Here is a 16,890-nt window from a genome sequence, read left to right as displayed (position 1 = left end):
AGAAGGTCATGTGGTCTGATGAGACAAAAATAGAGCTTTTTGGTCTAAACTCCACTCACCGTGTTTGGAGGAAGAAAAAGGATGAGTACAACCCCAAGAACACCATCCCAACCGTGAAGCATGGAGGTGGAAACATCATTCTTTGGGGATGCTTTTCTGCAAAGGGGACAGGACGACTGCACCGTATTGAGGGGAGGATGGATGGGGCCATGTATCGCGAGATCTTGGCCAACAACCTCCTTCCCTCAGTAAGAGCATTGAAGATGGGTCGTGGCTGGGTCTTCCAGCATGACAACGACCCGAAACACACAGCCAGGGCAACTAAGGAGTGGCTCCGTAAGAAGCATCTCAAGGTCCTGGCGTGGCCTAGCCAGTCTCCAGACCTGAACCCAATAGAAAATCTTTGGAGGGAGCTGAAAGTCCATATTGCCCAGCGACAGCTCTGAAACCTGAAGGATCTGGAGAAGGTCTGTATGGAGGAGTGGGCCAAAATCCCTGCTGCAGTGTGTGCAAACCTGGTCAAGAACTACAGGAAACGTATGATCTCTGTAATTGCAAACAAAGGTTTCTGTACCAAATATTAAGTTCTGCTTTTCTGATGTATCAAATACTTATGTCATGCAATAAAATGCAAATTAATTACTTAAAAATCATACAATGTGATTTTCTGGATTTTTGTTTTAGATTCCGTCTTTCACAGTTGAAGAGTACCTATGATAAAAATTACAGACTTCTACATGCTTTGTAAGTGGGAAAACCTGCAAAATCGGCAGTGTATCAAATACTTGTTCTCCCCACTGTATGTATTGTATGTATACTCTCTCACTTTATTTCCTTCTTTTTTAGAACACTTGATTATCTACTCAAAATAACAAATATGTATTACAATGATGATAAAAAAGAGCTGAAATTGAATGCGTTTCTGATATGTTTATATGTTTCTGTCGGCTGCATGACAATGCAGTTTGCTTTCTCACATCACTAGCTTTAAATATACAACTTGACTGGATAAATAATGCATTAAAGCGACCAGTTGGATATAAACTAGCCTAATGCAAATAGATGGTCACAATCGTGACATTAAACATTTGGGTCGGTCTTGCTTGTCACTGCTGAGGTACTAGTAATGTTAGCGTCCTCTAGCGCTCTCCACTAATGCAGCATCTAGACAACAAATTAATTACCTTGATATGAAAACAGTGTACTGTATACATACCGTTTCATTGTCTGTTTTAAATCCGCATCTGAATTATCCCGCTCTGTGCAGTGCGCAGCCTCACATGTAAAAACAAACACCACAAGGTGTTAGTGATAGTTTTTATCTCGCCTCTAGAGGCCGCTCTCGTACTGTATAATGACAGTGCACCCTTCTCAGCTGCTCCAGCAATGGACACATTCCGGAAAAACTATCGGTATGGATTTTTGCTGATTAATCTAAATCTATCAAACGGTTGACCTCTAATTTAAATAGTCTGGCTCAGTGTTCTTTTGCACGTCACCATAGTTCCTCTGAAACCCTCCACCTCCCCAGCTCCACCTGCCTAGATCTGCTACAGGATTTATGTATGCCTATTCATTAAGCAGCAGCATATCTTACATGCTCACATAGTATGAGTTTTCATGATCAAGAGTTGTCATGATTGAAATATTATTATATATTAATTTATTTAGATATTGGCCATAACATGCAAATAATTATCAGCCCACCGATATCGTCCAGAATTTTAATATTGGTGCATCCCTAGTTAAAAAAAAAATTGGATGTACAGACAAGGTTAATATTCAATTCTATTACACTAGTCTCATGTTAACTTAACTTAAACATGTGACTATACTTTCGGAACAGTGTGTATATCGTCCCCTAGACTTAGCTGTAAACACATTTTTTGTTTGTTCTTGCAATCTGAGGAATGTGTCAAATTTGACTTAACTTTGAACCCAAAACATTCTGATAAAAACGGTAGTCTTCTTTCATTGTTGCATTGTCTTTCATTTTCATTGTACACTATCTTACACTTGGCCTTGTGTTTACAGTGATCTTGTGCCTCTTCATAACGCCTGTTCATACGGTCACTATGAGGTAGCTGAGTTGCTTGTAAAGGTATTCACGCGTTTTTTTGTCTGCTTTCTTGTTCTGAGTTCTTTCATTTTAGTTGACGTGGTAACTACACTCCATCTTTTCCTTTTTTCCGCAGCATGGAGCCTGTGTCAACGCTATGGACCTGTGGCAGTTCACACCTTTGCACGAGGCAGCCTCAAAAAACCGAGCGGAGGTCTGTTCTCTCCTGCTCAGCTACGGGGCCGACCCCAACTTCCTCAACTGCCACAACAGGAGCGCGATGGACCTGGCCCCGAACACCCTGCTGAAAGAGCGTCTGGCGTGTAAGCGTGTGACTGCTACTAAGATCAGCTAATGTTTTGTTTGCTGCGTAAATGACTGATGGGGCGTCTCTCTCTGTTGCAGATGAGTTCAGAGGTCACGCTTTGCTGCGGGCAGCACGTGAGGCGGACATGGCCTGCTTTAAAAAACACCTCTCTCTTGAGACCATCAACTTCAAACACCCTCTAACCCAAGAGACAGCTCTAGTAAGGCTATTTTCTCTTTTTTATTATATGTATTATATTTAAAAAAAAAAAAAAAATTTAATTATAACAATTTCAAGGTAAGATTCTTTAAATATTTTTGAAAGAAGTATCTTATGTTTTCCAAGTTTGCATTTATTTGATCAAAAATACAGTAAAAATTCAAAAATAACTTTTCTATTTAAATATAAATAAATGTAATTACTTTTCTGTTTCCAGTGTCATGGAAATCTTTCTAAAATGCTGATTTGTTGCTTAAGAAACATTTCTTATTATCAGTGATAAAAATTGTGTTGCTTTATATTTTTGTGGAAACCATGATACATTTATTTCAGGATTCTTTTATTAAATAGAATAATAATTTTTTCCAAAAGAACAGGATTTATTTGAAATAGAAATATTTTACATTATAACATTCTAATGTATAATATATATATATAATGTTATAATGTCTTTACTGTCAATTGAATGCATCCTTAAATAAAAGTATTAATTCCATTCCAGTTAAGGCCTTTTTTTCTGGAAATATTTTCTTATTTATAGTCACTTTTTAAAAAAAGACTCAACACAATGACTGTAAAAAGCATATTTACAACTATTAAATCCTATTGAATGAGCCACGATTGAAGAGGTTCAAAACATATCTGATATGCACACACCTGTGAATGCTACAATTAAACACAAACCTTCTAAAGAATAGAGATTTTTATAGATCTTCAAGTGAATAAAAGAGATTTCTGTGATTGTCTTTGATAGCATTGTGCCTCCACGTCGCCCTATCCCAAGAGGAAACAGATCTGTGAATTGCTGCTCAGAAAAGGAGCCAACGTCAATGAGAAGAACAAAGAGTGAGTCAGTCGCGTTGTTCGGGTTTGCAGAGCGTGTCTTAATGATCGTGTATCATATTCAGTAATGGCTTCTGGATCTCTGTCTTTCACACAGCTTCCTCACACCTCTGCATCTTGCCGCGGAGAAGTCCCACAATGACATCATCGAGGTGTTGGTGAAACACCAGGCGAAAGTAAGTGAGATTTTTCAGCTGCAGTAAAACATTCAGAATTAAACATGGGCTCCACAAATGTTATTTTAGCATCACAGTTATTCTGTCAGCCTTTACTTATGCCATCAGGATGAAAATACTTGAATCTGTGATTCAACACATAATGAATTAATAACTCGAATGAACTAACAAATTAATAATTAATACAAACTATTCAACTACTATAAGTACAGTATATCCACCCTTACAAACAGTACACTCACATTTACATTGTACTATATAGTGCTATTCTATACTATATAGCAACTCCTTAATTGTTATATCATCAAAAAATGTAACCTATTTAATCACCCTGCAATATATTAAAAGTTAAATATAGTAAATCCTGCTTTACCTGCATGCATACAGTATGCTCACATAAAGCAAAATATATTATACAGCAAATCTTGGCTGCGTGATTCATATCTTCATATCTTCGTTAAAGGTAAACTGTATTATCGCAGAGCTCTCTTTATAAAATTGTATATATTTTTTTTACATACATACAGTATACTCGCATAGGGTGATATATACAGTAATATATAGCAAATCACAAACGCTTGACTTATTTTGTTGCAAAAATGTAGCTGTACTATGGCACAGCTCTTTATGTAACATTCACTAAATAAGTATGTCCAACTTTATCCGTATGCATACAGTATACTAGCGTAAGTCAAAAAAAAAAATATATATATATATATATATATATATATATATGAAGAGTTCAGATGCAAAAGCCTCTAAGTGCCATCTGAAATTTTCTTCTAGAATGATCATTTTTTTATAAAGCTTGTATATTTAAGTTAAGTAATTTCACTTAAATGACAATTAATAGGTAATTTGCATTGCCATTTAAGTGAAATTATTGAACTTAAATATACAAACTTGATAAAAATGATCATTCTAGAAGAAAATTTCAGATGGCAATTAGAGGCTTTTGCATCTGAACTCTTCATATATATATAGATATATATAGATAGATATAGATAGATAGATAGATAGATAGATAGATAGATAGATAGATAGATAGATAGATAGATAGATAGATAGATAGATAGATAGATAGATAGATAGATGGCAAATCTCAACTGCTTGATTGCATGTACCGTTGCAAAGTGTAAACTATATTTTACCTCAGCTCTAATCTGCTAAATGCAACTATAAGGCATGAAGATATTAAGATATTATAAACATTAACATCTAGATTATCTGTAAAGCTGCATTGAAACAATGTGTATTGTGAAAAGCGCAATACACATACATTTTACTTGACTTGTGATTGAACATGAAATCAAAATCCATTTTTATAATACAGATTTCATCAGTACACAAACCAGTGACTCAACCAGTAACTTCCCATATCTCAGCCCCTACATGTTTTGTCTTGTTGAATATCCTGTTTCAATCGGAAATACATCGAATTATTTTGATATGGCCCTCAGTTTGTAAAAACAAAGAAAACAGTAATGCAAAACTGAAAAAGTGCTTTCCCCGTGAACGTGTTGTTGTGATGTGCAGGTGAATGCGGTAGATAACCTGGGTCAGACAGCGCTTCACCGCGCAGCTCACTGTGGTCATCTGCAGACCTGTCACATGCTCCTGAGTGCTGGATGTGACCCGCTCATCACTTCCCTGCAGGGCTTCTCACCCTCTCAGATCGCCAGTCAAAGCATTCAGGAGATACTGCGAGGTGACCTCATGTCGTTCCAAACCTGTATGACTTTCTTCTGTGGAACACAAAAAAAGAAATTTAGCAGAATGTTTATGCTGTTTCATTTTTCACTTGTATGGAAAAGATCAGCATGAATTTGTGTTTTGTTTACAATTGGAATACAGGATTGGATTAAGAATGCTTAAAAAAAAATTTAACTAATCGTTTAAAGTGCCCCATTATGCATTATTTCAGAAATCATCTTTCATGTATTGTGTAGTATTGCTGTTTGTGAATGTAAAAGATCAAAGTGCATGACAAATGTAATTACTGCTTTCCAAACGAAAGAACTGAAACAGCCTGAAACGAGTCGTCAGTAATTCCATTCGTTCTTCCTGCACGAACAAAGTAGATTTGTAACAAATTTGCATAATACCAGCCTATGTTCGTCATCATTGGCTGCCTCCTTTGAGACCCTGAGGAAGGCTTTTAAGCCAAAACACGTCAGTAAATTGTTACATAAAATTTTTAATTCTCTTCACCACAAATGTTGCGGCTGCCTGAGAACAACATCTACTTTGACCCGCCCTCAAACACTTGTAGTTGTAGCTGAGACTGGAAGAGTTTGATTCGTGTTGTCGACATGTCGAGAAGACGCTGTTTTCTGCTTTGCAAAAGCAAATCCTCTCAGCTTCTTCCAATGTTTCATTACCGGACTCGGGCTCAAATTGATACGGTAACGGTAAATCCTGATGCCATTTTTACTGTTTGTATGACTGTGCACAGAAGTGCTGAGGAAGCCTCCAGAGCTGAAATTCAGATATATTATTCAGTGTAATGGGCGTTTCATTTCCGACACACACAAGCAGTATAACGGTCAGACTGGGCCATTAGACCAATAAGAGCAGAGTAGGCTCTCGGAAAGGAGGCAATTAGACAAACTAAATCCTTTATTGAACTGTTTCTGGCACTGTGAGAAAAGAGCTGATGCTGCAATGTATATTATGAGAAAATGTCAGTGTTTTTTTTACCCTGAATGCATGTAAACCGATTGTAGGAGACTTTTAAAATAACATAATCAGGGCACTTTAAAATAAACACAAAAGCACATAAACATAAAAACATTCTTCTTTTTTTTACCTTGCTTGTTGTTTTTTTATTCCCAGAGGGAACATTTACAGGCAACTCAGACACAGACAGGCAGCTGCTAGAAGCCTCCAAATCAGGAGGTCTGGAAGTGGTGAAGGTGAGGACAAAAAATACACCAAACAGTGTGAGATGATCAATTTTCCCCCCATGTAGTTGTGAAATCATTATGAAGTCGATTATACCAGATTCCCATGTTAGGACTGATAAATAGTTTATTTTTTTACCTCTCCATGTAGAAGCTCTGTACTCTTCAGAACGTGAACTGTAGAGACGTGGAGGGAAGGCAGTCCACACCCCTACACTTTGCGGCGGGGTACAACCGTGTAGCTGTGGTGGAGTATCTGCTGCTGCACGGAGCCGATGTGCACGCTAAAGACAAGGGGTGAGATGACAAAAGGGAAGGGGGGGGGGGGGGGGGGGTTGGCTGGTTGAGTTGCGTTAGTAGTGTTTTGTCGCATGTCCAAGAGACGCTGTTTTTTCCACCACAGATCTAATGCAGTTAGTGTAAGGGGCGTGACATTTCCGAAACATGCTGGAAGCGGTTGACCAATCACAACATACTGATCCAGTCGACCAATCAGAGCACATTGCACTTTTCAGAAGGAGGGCCTTCATTGAGACAGGAACTAAATAGAGCGTTACTGACAGACTGGGAAGAGAGGAGCTGCAACAATGTCAAATATGTCAAAAAATCAAATAAAGTGATTTTTGAACATTCAAGCAGGATGACCTATTCAAGTAGATTCATAAACAAAGGATTTCATAAACAGTTTTTTATATACATTTATAATGTTATACTTTGTTTTATATTGCCTTGGCAGTAAATTACAAAAAAGCATAATAACTGCTGCGAGGGTGTTTCTGATACAACGGCTGAGGGAGTGACGACAAATTTCACATCATTCTCTGTTCTGACTGCTGTAATCAATCTCTCCATATTTTTCACCTCTTTTGGAAAGTTGTGGAAATGCTATCATGTTTTTTTTGTTTTGTTTTTCGCTATTAGGTAATGGGAATACAAAAATTATATTTGTTATCTCCTGTTCACCACTATAGAAGTTTACCCAACTATGACGACTTCTGCTTATGAGAAATGTGAAAACGACCCATTGGTTTAAGTAAGATGATGTCTCCGTTTTGTGCTACATAGTGGCCTGGTCCCCTTGCACAACGCCTGTTCCTATGGGCATTACGAGGTCGCCGAGCTCCTCGTCATTCACGGTGCTGTGGTTAACGTGGCCGACCTGTGGAAGTTCACCCCACTGCACGAGGCGGCCGCCAAGGGCAAATATGAGATCTGCAAACTGCTGCTTCAGGTATTCTTCTATTATCAATGGCAGCAAAGTGATGGAGGAAGCACTGTGTTCAGTGCTATGTTCACGACAGTATAACAAAGTAATTCCTTGACACAGCATGGTGCCGACCCGACCAAAAAGAATCGTGATGGAAACACCCCTCTGGACTTGGTGAAGGATGAGGATACAGACATTCAGGATCTGCTCAGGGGTGACGCAGCACTGCTGGACGCCGCTAAGAAAGGCTGCTTAACTCGCGTTAAAAAGCTCTGCACTCCAGACAACGTGAACTGTCGAGACACACAGGGACGTCACTCCACTCCGCTGCACCTCGCTGGTAGGTGTGGGTCAAAGTAGGATGCTTTCATATAATAGTTTACTTAAGTTTGTATAGATAGTGTTTGACCAATAAGGGTTTTTTTTTTAGGGCAGATGCTGATGCTGATATCTGGCCGATATATATACATTAAAAATGTTATCACACAATTTATTTAAAACATTTTAAATAACACGCACAATGTTTTTGCAATAAAACTATTTTATAATATTTACTGAAATATTTAAAAATGTATCAATTTGAAAAAGGTGAACTTAATATACAAGTAATCTGTTAAAACAGCAGGTACTAAACCTCAGATTTATACACAAATAAAGAGATTTTTAAAAATGTATAAATAATAAAGAGAGTAAACACAGACTTACTAGATGACAGAGCGCACTGAGAATTGCATTCTCTCAAATTAAAACACTAATTATGCATACAGCACATCACTAGCGGCGCCAGGATTTTGATTGTAGGTGGGCCCCCAGAAAACTGGATGGGCCAGTTAAAATAAGCCCCAAAAAAAAAAAAAAAAAACGGGTTCCCCTTCATCTCCGTTTCAGCGCTTTTCTGCGGCACTGAGGACAGTGAGGACTCAGTAGCCTACCTGAATTTAATGCGTAATTAGCATAGGTTTTAAAAGATATATAAACAGGAATTTTTTGTAGCTTTTTTTAATACAATTACAGTTTCATTTAATTTATTGTTTAATAAAATTATAGGCCTATTATTTTTAGTTTATTAACAGCAACAACAGCTGTAAAGATGAAGTTGACGATCGCCATCTCCGTAGTGAACGCGCCTATAGAGAGAAATGCACATCATGGATTACATAACCAGAGAGTAGCCTATTTCTTTTCATTTTAAATTGTTAAAAAGACATTTCAAGCTTTCTTAAGATATATTTCATGTCTGTGAGGCATATGCTGAGTTTCGTTAAGTTAGGATGAGCGCTCCTGTTCACGAGCAATGCAAGTGACCCCGCAGGCGCCTCCATGATTATGTTGTCTGCTATATTTGCTTCTTATTTATTAAATCCAGGCAATTGGTTGATAAAAAAATTATTAAAATTAAGATACAATTTATACAAAACGAAATTCACTTAAAAAAAGGCTTTCTACAAAACAAACCTTAAGTGGCCAAAATCATGTCTGACCCGCTCCATGTCTCTCGATATTGCGCATCCTATCTTACTCGTAACTTTTCATAATCAACATAAATGAAAAAATAACATTATAATATTTTAACAAATATGAAACTAAATGAGCTTATTTAATGGCTACAACACATATAGTAGGCCTACAGACTCTCTATTTGTACAAATTGCTGCACATTCATTTTATTCTGAATTTTGCACACTAAGTTGAAAGGCATTTGTTTGTGCATGCATGTAAAACATATCTGCAACATTTATCAAGTTCACTGATAATTATGCGTGCATTTAATAATTACTATCTTAATGAATAATGTAACAAGGACGAAGCATGTAAACTGCGTTGTTTGTTTAGAATGGAATGGATCGCAAATAGATCCGAATGAAGAAACGTACAAAACCATAGTAGAAAATGGGTGGGCACGGACCTAAAATGGGTGGGCCCAGGCCCACCCGGGCCCAATGGTAGCGCCGCGGCTGCAGCACATATTGAATGGGTCGGAATCTAAGATGCACAGTTGATTTAAAGGCAAAACCAGAACCTGGAGACCTTTTTAAACATTCTGGCTTTGTTACGCCTGCTACATTTGCATTTGGAATCAGTTTATGGCTAAGAGCAAATAGTCATTAAAAAATTGACTTTAGTGAACTTTACAAAACGTGCTCAAATAAATGAATAAAATATCTGAAATATGAACAAATTGAAAAAGTATATTTTCATGTTGGTGGTGTTCGTTTTCTGTATGATTAGCTGGCTATAATAATTTGGAGGTGGCTGAATATCTGCTGCAGCACGGGGCAGAGGTGAACTCTCAGGATAAAGGTGGTCTCATTCCCCTACACAACGCTGCATCTTACGGGGTGAGTACTGCGTACACCTAACATGATCAGTTATTTTCACATTTTATTCTATGACATAAAACACGCCAGTAATACCCCACTCGTGATGTTTAAAGCTTTTACGTGTCTTGAAAATGTAGTTGCTAACAAGTGGCAAAATGTTGCTACAAAGGTTGTCGAGGACATTAAACGTCATCACCTGAACAGGTAAACTCATCTACTCTCTTTCAGAGCCCTGTTGAGTTTATAATCGCAAATGGAAAATGTTTTTTTTTTATTCATTAAAGACTGAAAGAGTTGTTGGAAGCTTATTGGTTGTGACGTTGAAGTTGAGTGACCGTGGTGTAGTTCGTTTATGGCCTAAGGTTAGCTTTTAATTTCTGGTAATTGTATTTAGGCTTCAAAGTTGAAAAAAGTTGTGTTAATTTGTGAAAATTATCTTGATGAACAAAACATGCAAGTATCATAAACTTTTGTTGATCACAGAGCTTATTTTTTGCAATAGATTAAAAGACAAAGGAAAATTTGGGTTTTTGTCGAGGGAACCAGTGTGATGCTAACTTCCAAAATATCTCATCACTGCAGCAGTCTATCACAAAAGTCTGATAGTCTCTGTTGTGTGAAAGTCAACTGAACATCCTTGATTTGTTTCTGGTAAAAATCAGTTTCCCTTTCTCAACCTTTTCCCTTTTCCCAGATATCTGCAATCTTATAAACATTTCTTAAATGAATAGTTCAGTCAAGAAATGTTTCACCAATATGTCTTCCCAAACCCGTATGGCTTTCTTTCCTCCATGGAACACAGAAAGTGACTTTTATTTTTAAAAATCTAATGTTTTGTTCCAAAAATGACAAAGAAGCACCATAAAAGTAATCCATAAGATTCCAATATAGGGATGAGCGGGGCACAACCTAACACGGGGCTAGTTGTAACACACATGGTTTAAAAGCTTCCACACATGCCAGCATGATAAAACTTAGTATATTTACAAGTTGCCATATCAACACTATATAGAGAAAAAATTGTGCCTAAATTCAAAAATCTTTGGAAGATATCACAGAACATTTATTTAACCATAGCAAAAGTAAATTTCTTACTGAAGTTAAAGGGGTGGTATAATTCCCTTGTCACAAGATGTCAAATAAGTCTTTGATGTCCCCAGAGTGTGTATGTGAAGTTTTAGCTCAAAATACCCCACAAATATTTTATATAGCATGTTAAAATTGTCACTTTTTGAGGGTGAGCAAAAACGCCTCGTTTTGTGTCTGTCCCTTTAAATGCAAATGAGCTGCTGCTCCCGGCACAGAGGGCGGAGCTTCAACAGCTTGTGTCCTTTTACCTCACACAGACATGCACTGAAAATTTCAAAAAATGTTAGCCCTATGTTCAAACCGGATTCAGACAATGATAGAGAGACTCAAGAAGAAGTGACAACATGTAGGATGCAACAGGAAGTTTCTGAATGGTTAGTTGATGAATGTATGTAGCTTATGTGTAGTTATTTTCTAGTCATTGATTAGCATATTCTGTCTTGATAATCTATAAATCGTGTTCCCGGGGGCGGGGTTTATGTAAATTCTAGGGTTGGTGATGTCACTAACCCGGGAGGAATGTCCTGTAGTCCCTACCAGCCGTTTGTTGTAGTCCTTAAAAAGCCATTTCTTTAAAAGAAAATATCTTCCTTTGCTTTGAACTTTGAGCATTGTAACTTTGCAGATGTTGTTTATACTCAAACAGCAACATTACACACTAACTAAAGTTAAAAAAGTGAAATCATAATCAACCACCCCTTTAATTTTTCATCTTAGTTTTTAGTGTTTATATACCATCAGGCAAGTCTGCTATTATTTTAAGCTCCAATTTGTTATTTAGCTATTAGATTAGATTAATGCGGCTCTAACCAGCAGAAGACACAAACCGGGTTTAAATCCCAGTTGCGTAGGTGAGGCACGTTGTAACACTGCGTTACAAAGTGCCTCTATTAGAACTATGCTATTCTGTGATGTTAGTGATATAACTCACATTAACAACATTTATGAATTAAGTTGAGAAACCATGAGAAAGAGGTGAATAAAGACTGAGAGTAAATGTTCAGAAATTATGAATTATTATTATGTTTTTGAACTATGCTGTATAGCTGTGTTTTGCGGTGTGTTCGTTGTCAAACTCAAAAATTAGTTTATTTTTAATTATTAAAAAATGCCATTATTTGACATGAAAAAGTTAGAAATTGTATTTTATTGACAAAATATTTTAGTTTGTCTTGTATATTTTTTTAATAGATCTGATAACATATGGTCATGTTATAATGTACCCCACCTATGGGACATGTTGTCACATTTCACTTCCATTCTTTCGGGGTAAATAAAGAAAAAAGTATACACTATTAATGAAGCAAAACCACATAATTGTACTAGACATGTGAAATTAATGTGGGGAATAATAAATACTCTGAACCCGTAGTTGATTTACACAAAGAGAGAAAGTCAAAAAGTTTTAGGTTGTGCCCAGCTCTCAAATCTCCTTTCAATCGCATTTTCAAATTTGGCACCAAAAATGGTCAGTCATACATGTTTGGAATGACAGTTTAAAGTTGTGCAGGTGTTGTGTTCACCTTAATAATAACCTGTTGGGGAAGGGAAAAAGGTGCGGTGCCGTTTGGCAGCCATGCATAGACATATTCATGCAGCAACTTTCGTCAAGAAGTGAAAGAGACACCAACCCGAGAGCACGACCGCTCCATGTGTTTCATTGCAGCATGTGGATGTGGCCGCTTTGCTCATCAAGTACAACGCATGCGTCAGTGCCACAGATAAGTGGGCGTTCACCCCTTTGCACGAGGCGGCGCAGAAAGGCAGGACCCAGTTGTGTGCACTGCTTCTAGCTCACGGGGCCGACCCCACGCTCCGCAACCAGGAAGGCCAGTCGCCGCTGGACCTCGTGACGGTATTCACTCTTTCTGTGTGCTTATTGGACAAGCCACATCGGGGAAAGAAGATCTTTCTCCTCGTCTCCAACCGCTTATCTACCGTTCTGTTCATTTTCTGCACGTCTGATACAGTTAAGCCTTCTCAAGCCAAACTTCTTTTAATCATGCCAGGGAGAATTATCTCTTTGTTTTTTATCTCATAAATATGTCTGTTTTATAGGGTTGGTACTTTTCTTTTTGTGTATTCAGTGCTTGAGGAGGCTTACTGATCATTCCATTCAACATTGCCTGAAAATACTCCACATTTGCACATGCAGTAACGTCTGGAGTGGGAAAATATGCCTGTCTGATGCCTGGAGGAAGATATTTAAAGGGATAGATCAACCAGAAATGAAAATTCTGTCATCATGAATGCATCCTCATGACATTTAAGTTTTGAAAGGAGCAGCTTGAACATTCTTTAAACTAAGGCTGCAACTAACAATTAGCCATGAATCAATATTTTCTCATAAATATACTTACTTTATTAAAAAAAATTCCCAACATAAAATATAAGGTGAAAAAGAAAATATAAAATCTAGTTCAAAATATTAACAAAACTATAATAGTATATCAATGATACTAAAATAACACTGGGGTGAGTAAATGATGACAAAATCTTCATTTTTGTGTCAACTATCCCTTTAACCAAGGATGCATGCCAACAGCTTGCTTTAATGAAATTAGCATTTTCACTGGTCTTGTATACAAATGCTTCCTTATTTGCATTTTTGTTGCTGAACTCACGGTCTACATGCTTGAGATCTGACTGACACTCACATAAGTTTGTGACTAAATGCGAGTCAGTTTGGGAGACCTGCAGTCTTGTCTGTCTCAAGAAATCGGTCGTTACTTAATTGTTTGGGACTTTCTGATGTTGCGCATCTCTCTCTCTAGACGGACGATGTGCGAGCCCTCCTCACGGCAGCCATGCCTCCTTCAGCGCTGCCGGCGTGCTATAAGCCCCAGGTTATCAGCGTCTCGACGTCTGTGGGAGTCGTGCCATCCACTCTCAGCTCGAGTCCCACTCTCTCTTCAAACTCCGGTATGGACGGCCAGTCCGGGACCTTCCCCGAGATGACCACACTTCTGTCGTCTTCTGGAGCCGAAGGGGCCGTAGGCATACAGACGAAAGAGGGGGGTGGGTTAATTTAAGATTCATGCTTGTAGCAATTATTTGGTGACTACTGAAAGCTTTCTGTAAATAACCTGTTGGTTTTTCAGGTCTAGCTATGGAGTTGAGTATCAGCCAGTTCCTTCACAACCTGGGCCTGGAACATTTGCTGGAGATCTTTGACAGAGAGCAGGTAATTGCTAATGTTTCAATGTTTATTATAGTGTTATCAATAGCGAGTCCAACTTTTAGTCTGAGTCAAGACAGAGTTCACAACAAGACCGAGACCTTGAGTTTTAGAGTCGGAGCAAGACTACAACACTGGCAGAGCTACTTTGAAACTTTAGCTTGTTAAGCTAAAAGCAAAACACTGAAGGGGTTTTGAATGAATGAACAAGATCACAATATCAAACCTGTACAGGTAAATTTAGCTAAATACAATAATAACACCCTCATTTATCTGTATCTCAATTATTTTTGTGAATCTTTTGTCCGAAAGAAACCATTGATTAGAACGAATGAGACTTTCCAATGCTACATATGTGAGAGAGAACTGTTAGAGATGAACTGGTTCTCTAGAATGAATCAGACTTTCCAATGCAACATAAGCGAGAAAGAACCATTTAGGATGAACCAGTTCACTAGATTTAACTTGCCTTTACCGTGCAACAATTGGGACAGATACAATTTTAGGATGAACTGATTCACTAGAATGAAACTGGCTTTTCAATGCTACATATGTGAGAGAGAACCATGTAGGATGAACTGAGTCACTAAAATGAATGGTACTTTCGAAATGCCACATATGTGATTGAGAACCATTTAGAATGAACTGATTCACTAGAATTTAACTGATTTTTCAATGCTACATATGTGAGAGAGAACCGTTTGATGAATCAATTCACTAGAATGAAAAAAAATTAATCAGACTTTCAAAAGTGGCATTTGAGAGAGAACGTTGTAGGATGAACCGATTTATTACTGTACAACCTGTAGCAAAAGCTTAGACTTAAATATTTGTAATCTGTTCATCTTTATTTAATTTCTCCCAAAATATGTTTTAGCTTCAGAACTGACTGAAATATTGAGATTCATAGAGGAACACAATGTTGAGGTCTTGCTGATCAATGGATTAATACATTAGTCACATGCCTGGTTTGTGCCGTTTAGATAACTCTGGACGTCCTGGTGGAAATGGGACACAAAGAGCTGAAGGAGATCGGGATCACCGCTTACGGTCACAGACACAAGATCATCAAAGGAGTGGAGAGACTTATGAGTGGACCTCAGAGTAAGAGCCTCTTCTTTCATCTAGAACAGTTAATTTGAGAGAATGCTTAATTAGAGAGAGGCTTTAAAGATCACTTTGATCTGTTTCCACTAAGAACTCTGCTTGACGTTGGATATTTTTCTCAGGACAAGTTGCTTTTTTAGTGAGGTCATTTTATGCATACGTTTATTTACTTATCCTGAAGTCAACTTTTAATGTTAAACAAAGTTATACTGTCAAAAAGTATTTCATTTTACATCCCCTCTATCAGCATTACAGTTAAACGATGTTGATGTTTTTTTAAAGATTTTTACTCTCACTCTCACACGCATTTATGTTTTAGCAAATATTAATATATGTGATTGATTGCAATTAATTTAATGAATTGATTAGCATATATTTTAGGGATGCCCCAATATGAAATGTTTGCCCGATACCGATAACCAATGATTCTTTATATTTGAAAGCCGATAACCGATGTATTGCCCGATAAATCGTTTTTATATATTTTTTGAGAGCCTGATTACAAAAACAAAAGTCTCACCGTTAAAATGTCCCAAGCACACAATTATAATGATGTTCTCATTATAATTTTATGTAGCCTACATAACGTAGCCTACATGCACATTATGTACTTACACAGTTAATCACTTGGGCCGATAAGGATAACATTAAGAATGAACATATATCGGCCGATACCAGTATGGTGACCAATATATCGTGCATCCCTAATATATAAAAAAATTATTGAAAGCTCTAATACAAACTAACTGTACAGTAAATAATTGTAATTATTTTCCCCCCTTTTTGCTTTGATTACTCATATGACCCTTTAAGATCGTAGCTGAAGCTTTTGCTTTGCAGATTAATTTGCACTTAAATATTTATATCCCCATCCCAGGTTTAAACCCTTACTCTACCCTGAACACGACCAACAGTGGAACAATACTGATAGATCTGTCTCCAGACGACAAGGAGTTTCAGTCCGTTGAGGAGGAGGTAAAGTTTTGTTCATATGTTTATCATTTCTCACTTTGATCAGCATCTGCCTCAGACCCTTAGAAATATTTGTTTAACATAATCGCAATCTTGTTATCCATAAGTGTACTAGGAGAATCCAGTAATAGGGCATGTACACGTTCAAGTGGCTTATGAAGCCATTAGGGGTGTAACGATACCCTAATTTCACGATTCGATACATATCACGATACTGAACTCACGATACGATATTATTGCGATACTCCAAGACATATAATAAAAGGTTAAGAAAAAATGTACTGTTGATTAAATGCTAAATTTGATATAACATTGTGGGTGTAAATGAATAGGCTTGGACAATGGTGACACCAGAATAAATATATTCATGATTCTGAACCTGAATACAGAATTATTTTAGACGAATATGCTTGCTATGCTCTGTCACTGGCTAGATATATTTTAAATAATGTAGGCCACTTTTTACTGGTAACTTATAACATAAGCATTATCAGGACCCACTAATATTC

The 16,890-nt window shown here is 37.4% G+C and overlaps 1 protein-coding gene across 2 annotated transcripts in view; it reads left to right on the top strand.

Annotated features, from left to right (window-relative positions):
• The window catches only part of LOC311305754 (poly [ADP-ribose] polymerase tankyrase-2-like), a 28,894-nt gene that overhangs the window by 8,148 nt on the left and 3,856 nt on the right, over positions 1 to 16,890 (top strand). The window contains exons 7-22 of one of the 2 annotated variants that reach the window (XM_084433583.1): positions 2,035 to 2,101; positions 2,196 to 2,382; positions 2,465 to 2,586; positions 3,340 to 3,431; positions 3,526 to 3,604; positions 5,141 to 5,312; positions 6,440 to 6,519; positions 6,659 to 6,804; positions 7,573 to 7,738; positions 7,835 to 8,054; positions 9,944 to 10,053; positions 12,791 to 12,979; positions 13,899 to 14,142; positions 14,226 to 14,308; positions 15,286 to 15,406; positions 16,287 to 16,384. In XM_084433583.1, the coding sequence (XP_084289709.1) occupies positions 2,035 to 2,101; positions 2,196 to 2,382; positions 2,465 to 2,586; positions 3,340 to 3,431; positions 3,526 to 3,604; positions 5,141 to 5,312; positions 6,440 to 6,519; positions 6,659 to 6,804; positions 7,573 to 7,738; positions 7,835 to 8,054; positions 9,944 to 10,053; positions 12,791 to 12,979; positions 13,899 to 14,142; positions 14,226 to 14,308; positions 15,286 to 15,406; positions 16,287 to 16,384 (2,176 nt within the window). The remainder of the gene's footprint in view (positions 1 to 2,034; positions 2,102 to 2,195; positions 2,383 to 2,464; positions 2,587 to 3,339; positions 3,432 to 3,525; positions 3,605 to 5,140; positions 5,313 to 6,439; positions 6,520 to 6,658; positions 6,805 to 7,572; positions 7,739 to 7,834; positions 8,055 to 9,943; positions 10,054 to 12,790; positions 12,980 to 13,898; positions 14,143 to 14,225; positions 14,309 to 15,285; positions 15,407 to 16,286; positions 16,385 to 16,890) is intronic. The other variant, XM_084433584.1, reaches the window with a different exon arrangement.

The sequence above is a fragment of the Rutilus rutilus genome (genome assembly GCF_951802725.1).
Source record: "Rutilus rutilus genome assembly, chromosome: 16".
NCBI lineage: Eukaryota > Metazoa > Chordata > Actinopteri > Cypriniformes > Leuciscidae > Rutilus > Rutilus rutilus.
Note: the sequence above shows the minus strand (reverse complement) of the source record. Positions and strands in the feature narration are given on the sequence as shown.